Source organism: Filicampus tigris, chromosome 2 (genome assembly GCF_054856515.1).
Source record: "Filicampus tigris isolate MCC_2025a chromosome 2, RoL_Ftig_1.0, whole genome shotgun sequence".
Classification (NCBI taxonomy): domain Eukaryota; kingdom Metazoa; phylum Chordata; class Actinopteri; order Syngnathiformes; family Syngnathidae; genus Filicampus; species Filicampus tigris.
The window spans coordinates 29,037,090-29,058,294 of record NC_141218.1 but is presented as its reverse complement, the minus strand read 5'-3'; the positions used below and the strand labels follow the sequence as shown (position 1 = coordinate 29,058,294).

General features: G+C 42.9%; 1 protein-coding gene across 5 annotated transcripts in view; it reads right to left on the bottom strand.

The window, feature by feature from the left end:
- Positions 1-1,212: 1,212 nt before the first annotated feature.
- Positions 1,213-21,205, bottom strand: part of ppargc1b (peroxisome proliferator-activated receptor gamma, coactivator 1 beta) — a 100,263-nt gene continuing 80,270 nt past the window's right edge. For all 5 annotated transcript variants that reach the window (XM_086023323.1, XM_086023320.1, XM_086023324.1 and 2 more), the window contains 9 exons: positions 20,433-20,546; positions 17,856-18,816; positions 15,951-15,999; positions 14,281-14,339; positions 13,584-14,148; positions 12,314-12,371; positions 12,031-12,149; positions 10,346-10,473; positions 1,213-7,056 (listed from right to left, as the gene is read on the bottom strand). In XM_086023323.1, the coding sequence (XP_085879449.1) occupies positions 6,962-7,056; positions 10,346-10,473; positions 12,031-12,149; positions 12,314-12,371; positions 13,584-14,148; positions 14,281-14,339; positions 15,951-15,999; positions 17,856-18,816; positions 20,433-20,546 (2,148 nt within the window). In that variant the 3' untranslated portion in view covers positions 1,213-6,961. The remainder of the gene's footprint in view (positions 7,057-10,345; positions 10,474-12,030; positions 12,150-12,313; positions 12,372-13,583; positions 14,149-14,280; positions 14,340-15,950; positions 16,000-17,855; positions 18,817-20,432; positions 20,547-21,205) is intronic.

Below are 21,205 nucleotides of genomic sequence, written 5' to 3'. Positions count from 1 at the left end.
GTTTTGTCTTAGGTTGTCTTAAAACAGTTTACCTTAACTACAATCCCGCGTAGCATTTTATTCAAAGGACATTATTGATGTTTGATGATTGATGTTGTTGTGCAAAGATAAAGTTAATGCATGATCCCTCTCCGGTGGCCAGGCTTCTTCTTCGTTTTTAAATGAAGTAGGCGGCAAGAAGAAGAAGAAGAAGAAGCGGCCGTTTTTACTTTCACTTTTCACGACGGTGATGACGACAAGCGTTTTAAAGTGCAGGATTGATAAATTACACTATGGCATTCTAGTTAAGGTAAGTCAATTTTATGATAAAATGAAAACTTTTACGTAGTTTTTAGTGAATGTTCCGTCGTGACTGTCAGCTGCGGTGGTCGATGCTAAATTCTTATCACAGGCTGGAGCTTCGTATTCATTATTCATTTTGCATTTTTAAAGTTAAATTGATTGTTTAACAAGTATTTAGAAGTGTGGGAACCATGTCGGGTTTGCAACAGCGCAACAGAGGCGCAAATCAAATAAAACTGCACGATAAATATCATATATAATAATAATCATCATCATAATAATAACAAGTCCGACGCTACTTCGCGTTTTTTCACCCATTAACCGCGATGAATGAGGGATCGCTGTACATAAAATTATATATATAGAGAGAGATGCGTCAGCCCCCCTTCAACCACCCATCGTGACTGATTCACAAATTGAACATTTCAAAATTCATCAAGACTTACCCATTTTGGCAGTTAATGGGGTGACGCCACAGTGGATGTTACACTATACCAGGGGTCTGCAACCCACGGCTCCAAAGCCACATCTGGCTCTTTCATCCTTCTGCCGTGGCTCTCTGTGACTTTGGAAAATAACTTGTACTTCATTTAAATTCAAACAGTAGTTTGATGCTTTTCTAAATGCAATTGTAAATGGTACCCGGTAGGTAAACCATAAATCCAAGAAAATAAATATTATATATATAGATATTTTTTCATGAATCTCACTGGGTGACACAATATCTTTGAATATTAGGTTACCAGCCCCTGGACTATAGTGATTGATGTGACGCAGACCTTTTTTTTTTTTTTTTGCACAAACAACAGTTGGCCTGTGGGTGGCAGTGTATGGGATGACACAATAGCAGTAGTGACTGATGCACATTCATAGCTGTTCACTGTCATAACTACAAAACTTGAAATGAAGACGAGGAGTGCTGCAAGCAAGTGCTGTTCATTAGGGTTTTATTTCTGGAGGCAAATCAATGAATATATGTCCTTTATACAGTATATGAGGAGCACGTCTCTACAGTTTCATAATGTAAACAATCTCTGAAGAGAAAAATGTATTCAGTTTAAAAGGAAGCCAGCGTCTCCTGTTTGAAACTATGTACACCAATTAAAATATAATTTATAAGAAGAACATCTATGAAACTAGATTTGAACAATTCAAAAATACTGAAATGCCATTTTTCCCCGCCCTTCTCCTCTCCACATTCTTCACCTGACGTGAAATCACACCCAAAGGAAAAAAAAAAAAAAAAAAACGGAGAATAAAAAGAGAACAAGAACAAAACACCTCAAAAAGCATCCAAGCTAAGTGGAGCATAAATTAAAAAAAAAAAAAACATGTAAAAATATAAAATCTCACTAGAAGTATGTAGCATATTTTGTTAAAAAAAAGAGAATCAGGTGCGTGTGATAGTCCTTAGAAGTCAAAATAAAACATATGCCCTTTAACTTATATTGTTCCACACGCTCACATTTATTTTTCTGACTTTTATTTTCATTTAATTTATATTTATTTTTTCATGTAGAATCATTTGCCTACCAAGTGCTCATTTGACATCCTTAAAGGTTTATTTTGTGTGATAAAATGATTTAGTAGAAAACAAAAAAAAAAATCAACATTTTAGCATGTGAAGAGAAAACATGGAACCCGCCAACTTATTGTTTTGTGTGTGTGTGAGTCAAGTTTTACAGTTTTTCTTGCCGTTTTTTCTCCCACTTTTCCCAAATGAAGAGCAGGAAGTATTGCATTGTGGCGAGAATCTTTTCCCTTTGGAAGGTTTCAATATTATCGTTATTCATATTTGGATTGATTGGAACGAGCCCAAGTGGACAGTGCTTATTATTACACTTGAAAATGTGCCTTCTCAAAACACTTGAGGGAAAAAAAGGTCAACATCAAAGTTTTCTATAAGAAAGTATAGCATCTAGATATATCTACACAAACACACAAATATATATTGACGTATATTCATATATATGTATATACCTTTTTTAGAATATGGCTATTGAAAAAGAGTTTTTTAAATAAAACGTCCTCAGTGGAGGTTGGGATTGGATTGGAGGGGTGCCGTGTGGAAGGGGAAGACCCTCCTGCTGATTTTAAGGCTTTGCCGTGATCACGCGATGACGTGATGACACGATGAGGAGATGGCAAGGGGTTGAAAAGTTGTCAAATGTTAAAAAAAAAGAAAAAAAATGCAATTGGAATATATTATGTGAGATTGTATTATTTGTAGAGTGCATTATTGTACTGTAATGCAAATGTTGCATACATGTGAAAACATTTGAAATGCAAGTTGAAGTAAGTTGATGTAAGATTTAATGTAAGAGCTGATTGATTGATTGATGTGTGTTTTTTTTTTTAATTAAAAGGTATTTTTTTATTTCTGTAATTTTACTTGCACGTTTGCATGTGTGTGGATGTGTGGGCATTTATGTATCTAAGTGTGTTGGTTCATGTAAGTTGTGGAATGTAGGTATGTAGTAAGTAGGTATGACGTGTACGTTGGTTTATGCCAATTGATGAATTTGATATATTATACTTACTGTATGTAACTTGGTGAAAGTTTATTTATTATCTATTTATATGAATCTATGTAAGTTAAGATATAATGGCTTGTATGTAAGTTAATGTAAATTGATGTATGTAAATTGTGGATGTACGTTTATGAATACTGATGCAAGATCATGTATATGTAAATTCATAGGTAAATCTGTAAATTCATATGAATACATGTTTGTGTATGTAAATGTTTATAACTTTGAGTTTGTAAGTTTATGAATGGACAGTACATTGAAGTTTGTGAATGCAAGTTCATATTTGTACGCTTATGCATGCATGTTTAGGTAAATGTGTAAAAAAAAAGTGTGTCTGCAAGATTGTGCACATTTCTGTGTACATATGAATGAATGTTTGCGTTGGTACTGCAAGTGATATATGTAAGATCACGGGTATGTAATTGTATGTGTGTAAGTTTGTGGATGTACATTTCAAACTGAAAATACTTTTAGATATAAGTGTGCATCAGAATTAAAGCCAAATTTGTTCTGCCACAAATTCCCAACTGCTAACTGGGATTTCTCCATCCTCTCATCATCATCATCATCATCATCATCATCATCATCATCATCATCATCATCATCATCATCATCATCATCCCTCTCCCTTTCCCCTTGTATCTTCACCCCCTCAATCCCAGTTGGGACGTAAAGTGTGCAAGATTACTATTGATTTTTGTACACGCGTTGATCACTTTCCTCCTGGTGACCATTCTTATGTATTGCATCCAACAAGATGGGGGGAACAAAAACCCGAAACAAATGTAATCGTCTAAAGGGATTTTTCATATACTGTATTTTTTTTTTAAACAGTGTTGGACTTTGTGTGCCAAGTTACGTCAATATTCCCTCAAAATCCTGCCGCCGCCGCCGCCAAATAAAATACATGTTTAGTGCTATGTACACATTACGTATAAGACCATGCTATCTATTATATATATATATATATATATATATATATATATGTTATCTTATACAAGAGCTTCTCTATGTAAACCTTGATGTAAACATTCAACGTACCAGTGTGTGCGTATTTGTGTGCGTGTATGTGTGAGGTGATAAGCTGTGGAAGGACCCAGAAAATCAAAACCATGAACCGCCTTCCACATGCCGCCATTTTTGGGGCCAAGGCGTTAGCACGTGGCAGATATTTTAAGCTAACGCTAATGCTAAGTGTTGTGTGAAACAGAGCTATGCTGTGGTCAGGCTGGATGGCTATAGCAAAATGGAGGCTAGATAGACTACAAACATGGTGGCGTGCAGAAGAGGCTTTGGAGGATGAACCCTGACAGGATAAAGGATGGCGGCGGCGAGAGCATCGGCGCATGGACGTGAGGTAGAGATGCTCGGCTGACACCACCCGTGTCATTTACTTGCTTAATTCCAACGCTCCCTTCCCTTTTTTTTCTCGGTGCCTCCTACTGGCTGCATTGGGCACAACAAACTGTCGCTAAAGGGGGTGTTTACATTCAGAATGACCAATACATTCCATTAAATCAAACCAACACGAGTCAGTCGGAACATTTTGAAGGGGACTGGGACTTATTTCTCATAATGGCGCCCCCGCCACTGTCAACCATACTAACCCCTACAACCCCCTCACCCCCACTGAACGACACAGACTGCTGTTTAAATGTAAACAAGACATGTTGCATCGGCAAAGTGGACCAGGCTGCAACTTTCTATGTGGGAATGTTCCACCTTTACTGATTGTATTAGTAAGCTAAAGCTAAAGCTAATACTAACATTGGATGTAAAGCAGGTGCTCTATAATTGAACTATATGGCTAATGCTTATGCTACCAAAAAAATGCGATGTGGTTGTGTTGCAGGGCGGCACGGTGGACAACTGGTTAGCACGTCCGCTTCACAGTACAGAGGTTGTGGGTTCGAATCCGGCCCCGGCCTTCTTGTGTAGAGTTTGCATGTTCTCCCCGTACCTGCGTGGGTTTTCTCCGGGAACTCCCGTTTCCTCCCACATTCCAAAAACATGAGTGGTAGGTTAACTGAACACTCTAAATTATCCCTCGGTACGATTGTGAGTGCGAATGTTTGTTTGTGTCTGTGTGCCCTGGCAACCAATTCCTGGTGTTCCCCACCTACTGCCCGAAGACACCTGGGATAGGCTCGAGCACGCCCGCGACCCTTGTGAGGATACGCGGTTTGGATAATGGATGGTTGTGTTACATGGATAAAGCTAACCTTCATAGTAGGGATGGGTGAATACTGATACCAGGCTTCCTATCACACTGTCATTGGCCTTATTTCAATGTTTTGGGTACTCATAAATGCTTTCAAGAACAGCCAAATATACCTAGAGGAAGTCAAGTCAAAAATGTTCCTTACAATAATATGTTCTATGCACTCCACTTGTCTAAAGACAGCATTCTGATTAATATTGCATTAGTGGAATATGACTCAAGCAGCAAAATCCACCTGTTTTAATCCATCTTCGAGCGCGGCCATTTTGCTACTTATTATTACAAAGTAATCTCAAAGTGCTGCAGACAGTTTATAAACAATGTTTAAAACTAAGGGCTTTAAGGAACTAAAAGTTTGCAGCAGACTACTGGATTTAAATAAAATAAAATAAAAAAGAAATCAAAGTGACTCAAAAAAATTATAAAAGAGGGCAAAAAGCAAATAAGCTTTTAATATACAATTTCAAAAAGAAAACTTTTTAGGTGTTTTTTTTTAAGTTAGCCAAACTTTGAGGAACCTTAAGAGACTCTGGGAGTGCGTTCTAGAGCCGCGGAGCCATTGACTGGAAGGCCTTGTCTCCCATGGTGGCAAGCTTAATCCTGTGCTGGAGGAGGGAGTGTGTGTTGGAGGACCAGATGCTTCTTGTGGAGGTGCATGGGTTCAGAAGCTCGCTAATGTATGAGGGTGCGTTTCCATACAGACACCGGTGGGTAAGATGGCAGAGTTTGAAATGGATTTGCATCGGCAGCCAATCAAGGGTTTGGAGAAGTGGTGTTATATGGTCATATTTATGACTTCTTGTCGGGATCCTGGTAGCACAGTTTTGCATATGCTGCAGTTTTTGCAGGTTCTTGCTTGAAACGTCCTGCACTACTGTATTTCATGCACCAAGAATAAGAGCATGTTATTATGAATCCATCTTCTTTCGCTTATCCGGGATTGTGTTAAGGGGACTGCAACTTAAGCAGGGAAGCCAAGACTTCCCTCTCCCAAGCCACTTTGTCTAGCCTCGGACGTTCCCAGGCCATGGACATAGTCTTTCCTATTGTGGTCATGCTAGAAAGCTAATGTCGAGAGTGTACGTACAACAGAGATGTGCTGTAGGCTAACTGGCTACAACTAACAAACTTTTACCACCTTAAAATACAGCTGTGCTGTTTGATAGTGTTTGCTGGCTAAAGATAATGCTAAAAACCTTTTAAGAACCTGATTAAACAAAAAAAAAAACCATTAGCCTCTTACTCTTGAGGTGAAACATTCCCACAAAGCATTTAGGGTGTATCCATGTCGCTAAACAAACACAGGCCAGTAGGGGGCGCCTGGGTAAAACCTGGGGTTTCGGGATTTAGCGTTGATGGTGACAGCGGGTAAAGCCGAATAAACTCCCAACGGTGCATAGATCAAATCAAGGAAGCACTACAATTACAAAACAACAAATAAAATCTTCATTTTTGTAAACTTTTGTCAACCTTTTTACATTGAACGTTATACTCTTTGCAGACACACCACAGGTTTTTTTTCCATGTAGAACATCCAACAAAGCGGGTATCTTTTTTCCATTTTTTTAACAACCACAGACAAAGTTTGTTTTTTGTTTTTTATGGCGATAGCACGCCGCCCGCCACCCAATTTTTTTTTTTTTTTCACACAGAGACACACAAACACACGCACACACACAACGAGGATTTGCTACGGAGGTCTCTCGGCAGGATGTACCGCCGTGGCTGGTCTCGTAGCTAATACATAGTAGCCGCCTTTGCCTCCCCGAAAAAAACGTTTTCACCGTCGCTTTTCTCCCAACGGTTTTTAAAAATGTAAACATTTTGCGTGGAGAGGTGCGTACCGCTTCTTTCTGCTGTTGCGGGGCGCGGCGTTTAATAAGGCGGGACAGTCGCAGCGTGGCGTGGGGCCAGCGCGGCGGGACAGTCAGCGGTGGTGCAGCGACTTCTGGGCCTCCTTCAGCAGCGTGTCAAAGTCCAGCGCGTCATACTTGCTCTTGACTGGGCCCGGACCTGCCTCATCTGGAACAAGAGGGGATAAATGCTAACGATAGCCTAGGGCAGTGAAGTGAAGTGTGCCAACGAAAATGCTTCAATTCCACTTAATTGGTCTGAAAATTATTATTATTATTATTCTTAGTTTTTTTACTTCACTGCTAAAAACAAAAACAAAAAAAACCCAGCTTGGACCAGCATGGTTTTGTTATGTTATTGTGCTGGTATTGCTGGTGTTACCAGCTACTAACAGAGTAACAGCAGCATGCCGGTCGTGCTGGTGTTCATGCTAGTGACAGCACATAAAAGCACAATAGACACATCTACGATTCAAACACTTCAAGCAACTGAGCCCCAGCTACCCAGCAAGACCAACATGCTGTTGTCGCCCTGCTGGTAGCTGGTGACACCAGCAAGACATGCTGGCCCCGTTCATAGAGCGGGTTGCCCGGTGGCCGAGGGTTCAGCTGTTTGAATCTTGGCTGCTTTGTTCTGCTTTTGCTGCTGGTCTTGCTGGTGACAACAGGAAGACCAGCACGAAAATGCAATAAAACCATGCGTCTATGCATTTTTTTTAGCAGGGATATATGAGGCGCTTTTTTTCAATAGGTTTTGAGACTTTTTCGTAGGGGCAGTTATAATCTTCGCACACTCTTATAAATGTGATATGTCATTATCGTATGTCTAATGCAGGGGTCGGCAACCCGCGGCTCCGGAGCCGCATGCGGCTCTTTCATCCATCCATATGTTGCGGCTCTGCGTGGCTTGAGAAAATAAATTATAAGTGTCCGATTGAAGTGCATGTTATTTGTCCCAAAAATGTGCATCATGTCTTCTTAGTAAGTCAGTTTTTGGCCACTGTCAAATGTGGTCCTAGATCGGATAGCTATCTGTTTTTTTTTCTGCAATGCGACCGCGGTCTGAACCTCCAGGTCGCAAACGTCCGACACTGACGTCAGGAGCCCCAAATTCGCTTCGCAGCCCGGCGTAGGGATCAGAGCTGACAGAGGGGAGATCGACTCTGCAGTTGTTTTTAAGTAACAGTATTGACTTTATATTTGACTTTTATTGAATCCACTTGAAACATGAAGCATAAAGTGCACATTGGTGATAGTGGTAATTCAGCCACGGCTCGATTGGCTCATTTTTTATGCGTGGTTATGACATGACGTCATCTTTAGTGACGTCTCCATGAAATGAGCATTTATAATGTATATGAATTCATACACAGAAAAAAATATTTTTTCTTAAAAAGATGTCAGGTTACAGTCCTGCGTAAAGATGAAAGTGTCTTTCTACAGCCGCTGAGTTGCAGATGCTGTTCGCAGAGGTTCAGGAACAGAGGTCCCGTTAACCAGGTCAAATAAATATTCAGGCAGTTATTTTGAAAATGTATTTTCATTGCTCAGTCAAAAAATCCTCTTTTTTCCACTGTAGTTTTAAATTAGATTTTTATATATAAATATATAATATTGTCAATAGAGACAATAAGTGTACATTTTGAAGTCAGTGAGTGAACTGTGCACACAATTATTCATGATGAATTGAACATGCAGAAGAATCTACAAACAGGACACCACACCATTCCCACCGCCCTTATTGTTTCGGTAGTGCGACCTAGGGTGCGCACTCAGTTGTTCTACTATAGTTTACTTTGAAGCATACATTGACACACACACTCACCACTGACGACAGACTGCAGACTGCATTCATGTAAACAGTAGGGGTGGGCGAGATGGGCTAAAAAAATATATCTTGATATATATTTTTTTTAATCCGATAACGATAATTTGACGATATTATACAAAAAAATATTTTAAATCTGCACTTGCTTCACGGAACAATTATTGATAGACAGCGTTTGTGAACAACAGCTCTTGTTTATATTTTCAAATGCTTAAAACAGCTTGTGCAAAACATAACCATATTCTATGGCAATGTTTAACAATGAAGAACTAAAAATTATGTCTAGACATATATTAATTTTGGGGAATATTTTTGTCATTTAAATGTCTCTGCTGTTATTCCATAATAATATGACATATATAAATAAATTATATTTACCACCCAGAACATTTTGAGCTGAGTAAGTAAGTACTGGTGTACCACTGCCAACTACAGCAATCACAATGGGAAATAAATGTATTTGATATGTGATTTGTGTGACAACAACCATTCTCATACATTGGCCACCGTATTCAGAATAAAGTTGAATAACAAAGCTGCAACTTACCGAAAAGTGCATTTCCCCCACTCATTCATCACTATGATATGTAGACTTGTGACTTTATTCATGTTTGGGTGTATCCTGTAAGCCATCGTAGTTTGTGCAAGATGTTTATTCAGAATATTTCAGAAATCGGGATGTTGACATTAAACCGAATATTGTCTTCATGTAAACGTAGTCACTATGGTGCTGGGGCCAAAATGGCGGGAGAGGCACAAAGACGAAACGTCGTAGGTTGCACACATCGTAATTCGAGGACTTCCTGTACAGGTTTTGCGACAGCATCGGTGAATGTGTGCCAGTAACCCGCAGGAGCGTGTTCTCTGCGTGCTTTGACCCACAACATGCTGGAAGCAGAGCGGCTAAACAGAACACGAAGGATCAGGTATGATCAACATTCATTACGGGATAATATTTCCCACAATGCCAAGCTACGGTGGCTTGTTAAGTCCAAAATGTTGCTCTTATCCTGTATTTGGTGTGGCTCGACAGTGGCTGTATTCAGACCTGTAGCGAACAGTACTGAGTCTGTTTGGAAGTGCACCAAGACCACCTCAAAAGTGGGTCTTGTTCCGGTTCTTTGATCCGCACTATGATTTTGTTTGTGTGTATTCACAGTAGGTCCAGACCAACATGGGAAACAAACTCTGGTTTAAAGTGGACCAAACAGTGCAGGTGTGAATACACCCTTAAGTAATTATGCTTGAAATGACCTATGTGCTGAAACAAAAAGTAGGGCTGATTTTATTCATGTCACAAATCTCTATTCAATTACATGTTCTATTTTGATATAAAGGTTTTTTTTTTTTGTAACATGCATCAAGTTAACTTATGATCTCAGGTTTTGAGCACATACGTGTTGTATGTTTGATGTTGCTCACCGTGGACCAAGGAAGGTGGCCCAAGGCTCAGGGAGTTTGTATGAATGCTCAGACGCATGGAAAATGAGAGGGAACATTGGTGGGCTCCGGCGCCATTCACACAATGGAATATTTGCTTTATGTTCAAATAGGCCCAGATTTTATGATAGGCTAACATTAGCCTAGCATAAGGGAAGTTGCATCTTATTATGTGTACTGTAGTAGTCACCAAGGTCGATGTAGCGCTTCCTCGTCAGTCTCCTCCCGCTCACGGGTGCGCTCTGGAAAACATTCTCACGCTCCCGCCGGTGCCTCTGGATGCCGGACTGGCGGATTTTTATGACGCCGCAACGCTCCCTGTGGAGAGGACACAAATCAGAAAAATTAGGACCTTGTGGAATCATGCAATACGGAAAATGTAACTTTTCTGCCCGTCTATCTAAGTATATGAGGTTAAATTTTGGTAGCAATCAGACAAAATCCCTAGCAGGAGTTCATCTTTGAAGGAGTCCTGAAAAGTCTAAATGAGCTTGAATGAATGGCTGCTTTGAACTGAAATGGCGGCCTTCTTATACGTATACGACACTGCGCAATGCATTCTCTCTCGTGATCGGTCCGTTATGTCACATATTGCGATGACGTACAGTTGATTTGTTGCCACGGTGGGGAGGAGCCACCATGCAGCTCGTTGCTGCAGCTAAACAAACTAGTTTGGCAGCGGCGTGGGTGATATGTCACGCATGTGTGTGTAAAGAAGCTACACACACACGTTACCACCTTCGCTGCCACCTTCCACATTGTTTTCGCAATACAATTAAATGCATCGTCTAGTCATCTAGGTCCCTTTGCTGTAGCAGGCACGAGATCCATTGTTACGGTCTTTTTGATCATTGCTGGACAGTAAAACCGCCGACCGGAATTGGCCATAAAAGACAGAGGAAATTCCGCTCTGCGGTGTCCTTGTGAATAGCCGTAGCAATGCCCCCCCGACTTGGAATGAAACCGGAACACATTTTTAAAAGAATGCGTGTGGGTTGTGCGTGAGTAAAAACGCAAACTGCGCGCAGCATTACTGCAGTGACGTGCTCGCGGATGTCGCCTCTGGAAGTATAAAGAAGCCCGAAAAGGGCAAACGACAAGAATTGCCTCCGAACGCTCCACTAGTTACCCAACTGTACGTACTTGTTTGTAACCCTTAAACGTTGTTCCAATTTTTCCGGAGGCCATTGTATGACGGGTTACAATTCAAAGTCGAGTACATGCACTTCTTCTGCCGTCTTCCCTACTAAAACAACCGACACGGCAGGACAGGAACAAATACTTAAGCAGGATAAAAATAAATATATACTCGCAACACAATATTGCAGCATGTTAGAAAAATAACAAATACAAAATAATATATGCAATCCCCAAATTAATATTCAAAAATGAAAATATTAACTGGCAACTAAATCATATGTTACACTCGCATTGGGAGCCCCGGTGGGAACTGTGCACTGTGCACTGTGCACGTTCCTTCGGCACGGAGGGGAGAAGAAAAGGAAGGAGAAGAAGAATGAGACAAAGAAGACGGAGCACTGGCGTTTGACCGCAGGAAAATTTGAAACCTGAATGCCGCAGCCGCTTCATTCGCGCACATCGGAGATGGAGAGCTTTTGCTTGGTAGAAGACGACGACTGGCGTCATATATTTGAGACGTTTTTGTGGGTCTACTCATGATGGACATTGCTATTACATTTCATGTGGCTAAGTGAAACTGGTTGGGGCATTTTTTCTTGAAGGATCCCAGAAAATTGTCATACTGAGCCTAAAATGGGTGCTTTCAACAGAAATGGAAGATCTCATATGCGTTTATGGACAAGGTTTTTTGAGAGCTTAAAAAGTATTTGGTCTGGTTGGGAGTAGTTTACGTACTCATTACAGATGATGACTTTGCAGTCCTCGGCCGTGCCAAAGACCTGGAAGCGCTTCCTCAACATGTTCTGGGTCATGCTGCTGGGCAGGTTGTGGATGTAGAACACCTGACAGTTCTCCTGGCAACAGGGAAACCATGGCAACAGTTAACAACGGGCGGGAGAAAACACACAGATGGACGTGGGAGTTTTTTAGCATTGCGGATGTTGTCTCTACACACACACACACACACACACAAAATGTGATGTGATTCACTACAGGTTGGAGTTGGAACACTGTGTACCTCGTCAGATTTGGCTTTGTTCCTTTCCTCGTCATCTGGGCACATCTCAGAGTGTTCACTGAGGATGGGAGAAAAGACGGGAGGGAGGAGAAGGATTAGGGGAAAAAGGACAATAAAAGGTGAAACAGCAGGGAGAAAAAAGAGAGAAGGATGAGAGGAAAAAGGACAATAAAAGGTGAAACAGCGGGGAGAGAAAAGAGAACAGGTGCATTGGTCCATTGCTTTCTATCATGACATGACAGACTGACTACACACCACGAAGCACATTGCAGAATACAAAGAAACACAACCACTGGAAATAATCCACAGTCTAAACCAAAAATCCCCATATGTGACCTGGCAGAGCAAAATGAGTTGGAAGTCGCAAAGGTAGATTCCAAGATACAAGGCAATAGTGTTTCAATAAGTCAAACTTCTACCGCTTTCATCGATTCAAAGTTTTATTTTCATGAAACAAACATTGCCAAGTGTTCAATAATTGTATTTTGAAAAAGGTACTCAACAAAGAAGTCAGCAATTACCTCAAGATGTAGCAAAACAATTGGTCATTACCTTGCCGTTGTCGTAGATATCCATGCAGGGAATCCCCAACGTACGAGTATCAGTGTCAAGCTAACGATTCTCTTTTGCTAATTGCATACTCATTTTAATAATTAATTCTGTCATTATCCCACAAATCTGTGGGAATTTCCAGAAACAATCCCATGTTGCTATGCTAGAGTTCATGAACCCAAAATATTGGCCATTCTTTCGATTAACATCATGCGTAATGATCATAGATACAGTATACGCCAGCGCGCTGTAGCAGCCCAGCTAACTGCCATGCTTACGTGGCCTCCGTATTTGCACGGGCGACTTTCCAATAAAAGGCAAAGCCTGGACATGGTTTTCATGTTTTTTTTGTTTTGTTTTCTTGCTGGCTACACACATGGAGTTATCTGACTTTGACCCTCCTAGCTTAGCGTTAACGTAGCCACAAAGCTCAAAGGGGGGAGGGGGGGGGTGTTGTCTTTATGTATTCATATCTGTGGCAATAATGAAATGAGAAATAATGATGTAATGAGTAGCTTAATGCAATGTTAGGTTGATACATTATTGGAAAGCTGAGATAATTTTTTTTTGATTAAGGCAAAACTTCCTGCCGGTTCACATATAATTAATGCGATCGCTTCTCTGGCCAGGTATTCAGGATAGCCACTACCTTGCACAATAGAAATATATACGCCGACTAAATATAATCCAAAAAGTCAAACCATTTGGGGATGTTTACCTGGAGTCTGCCTTGCTGACGGGGGAGTCAGGACAAACGTGGAGGGTCGGTGAGGGCGAGCGGGACGTGGCAGAACACTCCGCCTCTTCCTCTGAGGCGGGCGGCGTGGCGACTGCTGATTGGCAGTCGGACGGGTGTTGCGATGATGTCACAGACTCGCTGACTTCTGATTGGATGCCATTTTCTGGCGCTGTGTCATCGAGTTGGGGTTCTCCAGACCCCTGCAACATGGCGCCCAGCATGGCAACACTGCGCTTGCGAGATCCGCCAAGGCTCAGCACGCAGTAGTCGTGGTCGCCGAAGCCACGGCAGGCGTCGCCGTCTCCGGCCTGACCCATGCGCCGCAGCTGGGCATAAAGCTCCGTCTGTTCCGGAAGCTTACGCTGATGCACACGGCTCATCCAGGAGCCTCGGAAGCCACCGACACTGCTGGGAGACGAGTGGACAGACAAGTGGATGGACTCCTCGCCATCGCCATTTCTTTCGCCATCCTTCCTAGCCTCATGTGGCTTGAAGAGGTCGTCCTCCACCGGCTTGTGAGGCGGCGTGGTGGGAGGCGTCAGTCCTGCAGAGGACATTATTCATAGGTTCATTAAAGGACTCACACAGGGTTCTCCTTCAAAGGGATACTAGGAGAAACAGCAAGACCTCCTTTGTGGACTCATAGAGATACCTTCTTGAAAATCTCAAAGTTTACCTGCAGTTCCACACAGATCCATGCTGAGGGTTTGCTCAAAAGCCTTGCTGCTGAACTCTCTTCAGTCACAGAAAACACAAAAGAAGAGAATCATGTAAGATTTCATCATGACGCCTACTCTCTTAGCACAGACAACACAGGCAGGCCTGTCATTCTTGTCCCATCTATTTTCTTTCTTTCTTTTTTTTTTTTTTTGGGCACCACAAGCACATTGACCGGTGCGCCATGGGAATATTAATTAAAAAAAAAAACGGCCAGCTCTTTAAAAAGGCATATTAATGAGAAGAATGGACCCAAGCCAGGGAAAGCGCTCAGTGTGGCGGCCGGATTGAGTTGGAGATGCTCCAGGGACGCCAGCAGGAGGTTAATGTGGAAAAGCGAGGACAGAGAGGATACGCAAGTCTGGGCTCAGATTACAGTCAGAATCATTAAGCATCTTGGAATACAATCTGTTTTGGATTAGAATGCCTCAATATTAGGTTGCTGGGATGAAAAATGACAACCTGATAAAGTCGCACGTATTAAATCGGATGCAGGATTATATCCTCAAGTAATCATACATACATACAGTACCTCCTACAATGACTCATACAGAAACCTACCTCAAGCACAGAGACCTTATAAAATGACTCAGACTTCCTTCAAGGACTCCTTAAGGGACCTCCTTTAAAGACCTCCGAGTCCTTACAGGGTTCTTCTTCAAGGACCTGTACAGATACCTCCTTCAATGACTCCTACAAGGCTCATACAAGACCTCCTTCAGGTACTCCTACAAAGTCCGCCTTCAAGGACACGTCCAGTTAGCTCAATCAGAACCTAGTACAGAAACCTTCTTAAAGTACTCCTTTAAAGTCTACCTCCAAGGACTCCTACAAGGATTTCCTTCAAGGACTCCTACAAAGGTCAAGGACGCTTGAGCAATAATGCCAAAGCAGTCGATAGCGGTCGACTGGTGGACCGTGGACTGCTCCCAAATTTACCGCGAGGAGTATAAGAAGAAGAGAGGGGGGAAAAAATTGTGTGTTTGTGCCTGTTATGATTATCATTACTATATATTTTGTGTTGTATTAAGTTCATTTTGTCTTCCTTGTTATCTATATTTTGTGTTCGTGTGAGCTATAGCCTGCGAACGCACATGTTTTTGTTTTTTAAAGTACGTCACCTTTGTACCACTTTCTGTCCCTTCAAATATGGTGCTAAGCGATGCCCGGAGTTTTAGCTGACTGGTCAGGGCTCTGTGCTCACAAATCAGAGATGTGTTGGCCCTGCAATCCCTGAGTTAGGTCCATCAGGGGAGGTTGGCTGCTTGAAAAGTACTGTAGATCTTGGGTAAAAAAAGGTTGGGCTCCCCTGTTCTAGAGGGACCACCTTCAAGATCTCCTACAGAGACCAAGGCCTCCTACAGGGACCTCCTTCAAGGCCTCGGACTGAGACCGAGGACTCCTACACAGACCTCATTCAAGGTCTACAGAGGCACTTGAAACACTTGAGTAAAAACGGATGTGTGTGTGCTGTTAAGTAAACTGCTCATGCATGTGCTCTCACTTCTTATGATAGGCTGCCCGCTTGTGGCTACAAACAGAGAATCCTAAACACATTGGCTCCTCCATGGCATGGACTATGTTGTAGCTGGCCGGCATGTGTGTGACAAAGCAAAGAGAAATTCTCACCCTGTGGACTTGCTGGCGTCGAGAGGCAGACACAGGCAGGCTCGCTTCTCTGTCCACATACACACACACACACAAAAAAACAATTTGAGCAATAAAGGACTGGAGCATGTGAGCGACAATGACAAGCACTGTCCTCCTTACACAAATAATTTACGTCACAGTGTCACAACATCCAGTAGTCAAGTCTCATTTACCAAACCTGTCCACTAGGGGTGTAACGGTACACTCGAGTGCATTATTACGTTTCGGTATGGCATGTTCGGTTCGGTCCACTTATTAGCGCGAGTTTATACACGGACGCTGACTGTTGCGTGCGGGAGACGAGAGTGGCGGCACAACAGTGAGAGCCAGTAAAGAGCCAGAGCTCGAAGGTCCCCGCGTACACTGCGGTCTCCTGTTTGGGAACATTCTGGCTTTCCTGTTCCCCATCGCCGATGGGGAAAGGTGCGTGGATAAGTCTGAAAGTTGTGTGCCGACACTGCTACATGAAATCGGCGGCTATGTTGCGGCTAGCATGTCTAACATGCACGGCATCATCCGACTGTGAATGTTTCTTAGACGAGGAAGCAAGCAGTCTTTTTAGCCCAAAACGCCAAACTTAAATAGCGAGATTTATCATATTGTAGCGTCTTTCAGTTTAATTATCACGTTTTTATTAATCCAAGTACAACTGCTCGTGTGGTTCTTTCTCCGCTGCTCCACTCGCTTGCCGTACGATGCATTCAGGAACCTCGGAAACATTACAACTCAGCAACACACAAATCCGACCACAACACAGATAACCCAATTCGTTACAATATGCTGTTGAACATTCAAAGATTTCAATGCCTAAAAAGTGTATACAATTTCATAAAGACTTTTTAAAATGCTTTCATTGTAAAAAGAGTTTTAATATAGTTAGCAATAATTGTAACTGTTATTGTATGTATTTTTTTTAATCACAAAAAGTAAACATGTACTGTAATGACAACTTGTCTTTAACTTGAATACTTAGGTGTGTCATAGGCTTTTGGTGTGGGATTGCCAAATGGTGTTGAGCCCAGCGTGGGTGGTGCATTAGGTTAAAAGGTGTAAATGTATCCCTTTTTTGTCAGAGCAGAGTTGGCATACAGCTTCTTCCAGATGTCTTAAATCATACACCATCTGGTGCATCCCAATCCTTGGCAATTCAGTCAAAACATATATACCTACAGATGTTACACCATAGAACATCCAAACTATTAAACTCACAAACCCGTCTAACAACCCAACACAGTTGGCACAGCTCAATCCCCCAACCCTGTTTAACGAATGATGATGACTATATGAATATAACTTCTAAAGCAACGCACCCTGTGACACATTCCTATCATCAACACCCCCGTCAAAAATTTAACAATTGTAACTAAAACCTGTTTAAATGACAGCTACAAGGATCTTATGTCACGGGACAGCCTTTTCCCAAACTACTTTAAGAGGAAGTCAACCCAAACATATATCTTTGCAAGAATATGTTCCATACGACCAATCACGGCTGACCTGTTTTCTGAAGCTGAGCCGTGATTAGTCGTTACCTGAGCCCTGAGCAGTTTTGTTGTCATTTTCAGATGACAGAAGTGACAAAATGGCCGCCCACTAAAATGGCTAAAATATTTAGCAGAGTGCAGTGTTTCAACTCGTGGGCCTGCTGGGAACATACTCTTGAAAAAAATATGTTTGGGTTGATTTCCACTTTAAGTCATATCTTCCGCACCGCTTATCCTGTGCAGGGTCGCAGGGAGGTGCTGGAGCCTATCCCAGCTGACTATGGACAAAAGGGAGACTACATCGGACGTCATCAGTTAATTTAACAACGCTATTCCTGGCACCACAAACACTGATACCAACCCCGAAAAATACAAACAAAGCAAGTGGACACGGTCTCACCGTTGTGGCAGCAGGTTTTGGTCACCTCCGTTGTGTCACTTTGCGTTCCTGCCTCCGTCGTGGTTCCCCCTCCCGTTTGAGTTGGCGAGAACTTGCATCCCGCCTTCCCGTCACTCTGCTCCTCCTTCTTGTCGCATTCCCTGGCCTGCCCGGGCCTCAGCCTCTTGGCAAAGCGGCTGGGGAAAGAAGCCAGACGCCTGGAGCGGCGAACTGAGAAGGAGCCGCTGTCCTCTGCGGGGCTTTGCGGCACCTCGCAGGAGGAGTTCCTCGTGGGTGAGGAAGGGTCTTTACAAAGAAGCGGTTTCGGGGTGCCGGTTGGCCGGTTCGAAGATGGGGATCCCGATCCTGCTTGGATGTACGGTGGACTGTGCAGTCCATAAGGCTTGCTCACATCAAAGGAGCTACTCTGCTGCAGTAGCTCACGGAGAAGCGAGTCGGTCTTCATCTCCCTCCGCCTCGCGAAGGGAAGCCTCCGTCGTGCACCCCCCAGCCCGCCGCTCACTGGTGGAGCCACCAGGACCACCCGGCTGTGAGAGTTTGCTATAACCGGGCGGGTGGCGTCGGGTCGAGCCCGAGGCCTGGACAGGTCCTTGCGGTCCAGACCCTGCTGCTTACGCACAGGCATGCAGTATGTGTGCATATAGGTGATAAGCTCCACCACAGAGCGGAGTTCTTTCTCCGATGTGAATTGAGGCTTGGCTGGCTCGGCGGGGGCCTTGCCCTGCCTTGCCTCCCCCTCGCTACCGGAAGAATCTTCTTCCTCTTCCTCATCATCGTCCTCATCTGATTCGCTGTCCTCGTCTTCTTCCTCCTCCTCCTCCTCCTCGTCTTCGTCCTCCGGATCGGCAGCTGTGGGCTCCTTGGTGTCCCGTCGGGATGTGGTGAGATGGCGGTGGAGCTCGGTGCAGAGGCGGCCCGCCGGACGCACGGCACGCGCCTTCCGCACCTGAGAAGGGTCCATCTGTGGGCGGAGACAAGCTGGTTGATTAACCGCACAAATATTTAAATCGTTTCACACAGTTAATCCAACTGCCGCATCACATGTGTCTTTCACAAAGAAAGCAGCGAACTGATACATTGCTAGTGCTAGCCTGGTTATAGTCTTATAATAGCCTGGTAATAGTCTGACAATAACCAGCTTCTAGTATGGTACTAGTCTGGGTTTCTAAAAGTACTGGCCGTGTTCAAATAAAGTTAATTAAAGGGTCTCTGTTTTGTGCCATTCCCTTCCAAACAGCCGCCCCTTGAGGGCTTTAGCTTTGCTGCTCCACGTTGGACGAGCAATGCCACAATCAGAGCAGTCGTGTACATTCCCCCCATGCCACATTTGTTGATGAGCGATGGCCTCTCTTTGTGCACCACACTCAGGTCTAAAATGAGACGACAGTGCTGTTGCTTGTTGTTCCTGACGACTGAAGAGTGGAATTGAAAAGTGAATAAAGACATCAGTCACATGTTCAGCTTGGCTGTGTTTCGAATTTAAAGAGACTCTTTCAGTATATATACGCCATCATTTCTTGTCGTTATGCATGAGGAAAAGAAATTCAATTGCAATGCAATGATGCTAAAAGTCTCCCAGACGGACTAATTTAATAGAATAGCAAGTCTGATACTCAACAACAAAAACAACAAAGAGCAAGTGTCACTTCTAAAGAAAACATTTGTGATTCTTGGAAACGTTAATAAACGCAACTTGTATCCCTAACTCTACGAGTAAAGACTCTTTAATAGACTTTTTAAGTTAGAATAAAACAAGTGTAATTTGTGGTATAGGTCAGGTGAAAAAACACAAAACCATTTGTTATAGTCTAGTAACAGTCCTTTCCTGCTATGCTTCAGTCTGTCTTTGTCTGGTCGCAGTCACATTCTACTCAGGTACTAGCCTGGTCCTACTGTCCTCCTAAATGGGTTGTATTCATAATGAATACAAGCATCGTGAGCCATCACTACCAAGTCTTTATATATCCAGCACAAGACCTCTAGTACATAATTCCCACTGGCTGGAAAATCGCTACGTTCAGGTGTTTTGTTTGTCACGAAAATTTGGTTTAATATATATTCGATGCTAGCATGCAGCTAGCCGGCCCCTGTGGTAAAAAAAACCTACTAAATACCCTCAAATTAAAGATGAAAGTTTGCAGTTAAAACACATCTTGTGTGTTACATTCGAAATCCAGTGGGTGATTTTTAGAGTCAAAATATGACAAGCTAACGAAGTAAGGAGTTGAAGATCTTGGCCATGTGGGAGTATTTTTCATTAAAATTGGATAAAGACGTTGCAGCTGAATAATGTTCTTAGTTTGAATAATATCACTTGATCAAGTCGCTCCTAACATTTCATACTAAAAAATAGATAAAAGCATGCATCATACCAGCCGATATCGTTATAGCTCGATATTGGTATCGGACACTCTATGTTGCAATATCGATATTGTATCGGAGTTGAAAAAGTTGTATCGGGACACCGCTACGAGGCATCGTTGAACCCTGGCCCCATCGTCTTTTTAATGTGTTCCCCAGTTTGGCACTAGTGTAGTTGTACTATGACCTTGGTTTATTATAATATTTTTTCGTCACCTTAACCGGAGGTCTGACTGTCCGTGAGTGCAATCCTCTGTTGCTATAGCGATGCCCGTGGACGCCATCCTTGCCCACAGGCACATTGGGCGGAGTCAGCAGCAAGATCTTCAGCTGGTAACACAAGACGAGGAAGACGCTATCAGATCATTATTACATTGTGGAGCGACCAGTTTGGTCTTCACATCATCATCATCATCATCATCATCATCATCATCATCATCAGCAGCAGCAGCAGCAGCAGCAGCAGCAGCAGCAGCAGCAGCAACGTCATCATCAGCATCATCATCACCACCATCAACACCATCAGCAGCGGGCTGGCTGTCTTCATGACAGATGTATCAGATGATATCAGATTAGGGAGAAAATACTGTGATTATGTCTGAGGCGCTGTATGTTCCCTAGGGGAGGGTGGCTGTTTCTAGTCCGGTAATAGTCTGGTTGCGGTCTGACTCTACTGTAGTCAGGGAAGAGCCAGTAAAACTGTGTGACTAGTCTGGTTATGGTTCTTATCTGGCACTGGTCCGGTACTAGTCTGCTGTCTGGTATTAATCCAGTAAGAAGTCTGGTATAAATCTGGTACAAATTTGGTTTGTTGGGCCTAGACATCTTTTAGCCTGATTCTATTTGGGTACTAGCCTTGTTCAAGTGTAGTTTTAGTCTGGTACTAGTCTTGTACTCATTTGTTACTAGTATGGCACCTGACAGGTTCTAACCCGTTGCTAGGCCAGTACTCTCTTGTACTAGTCTGGGTCCAGCCAGGTTCTAATTCG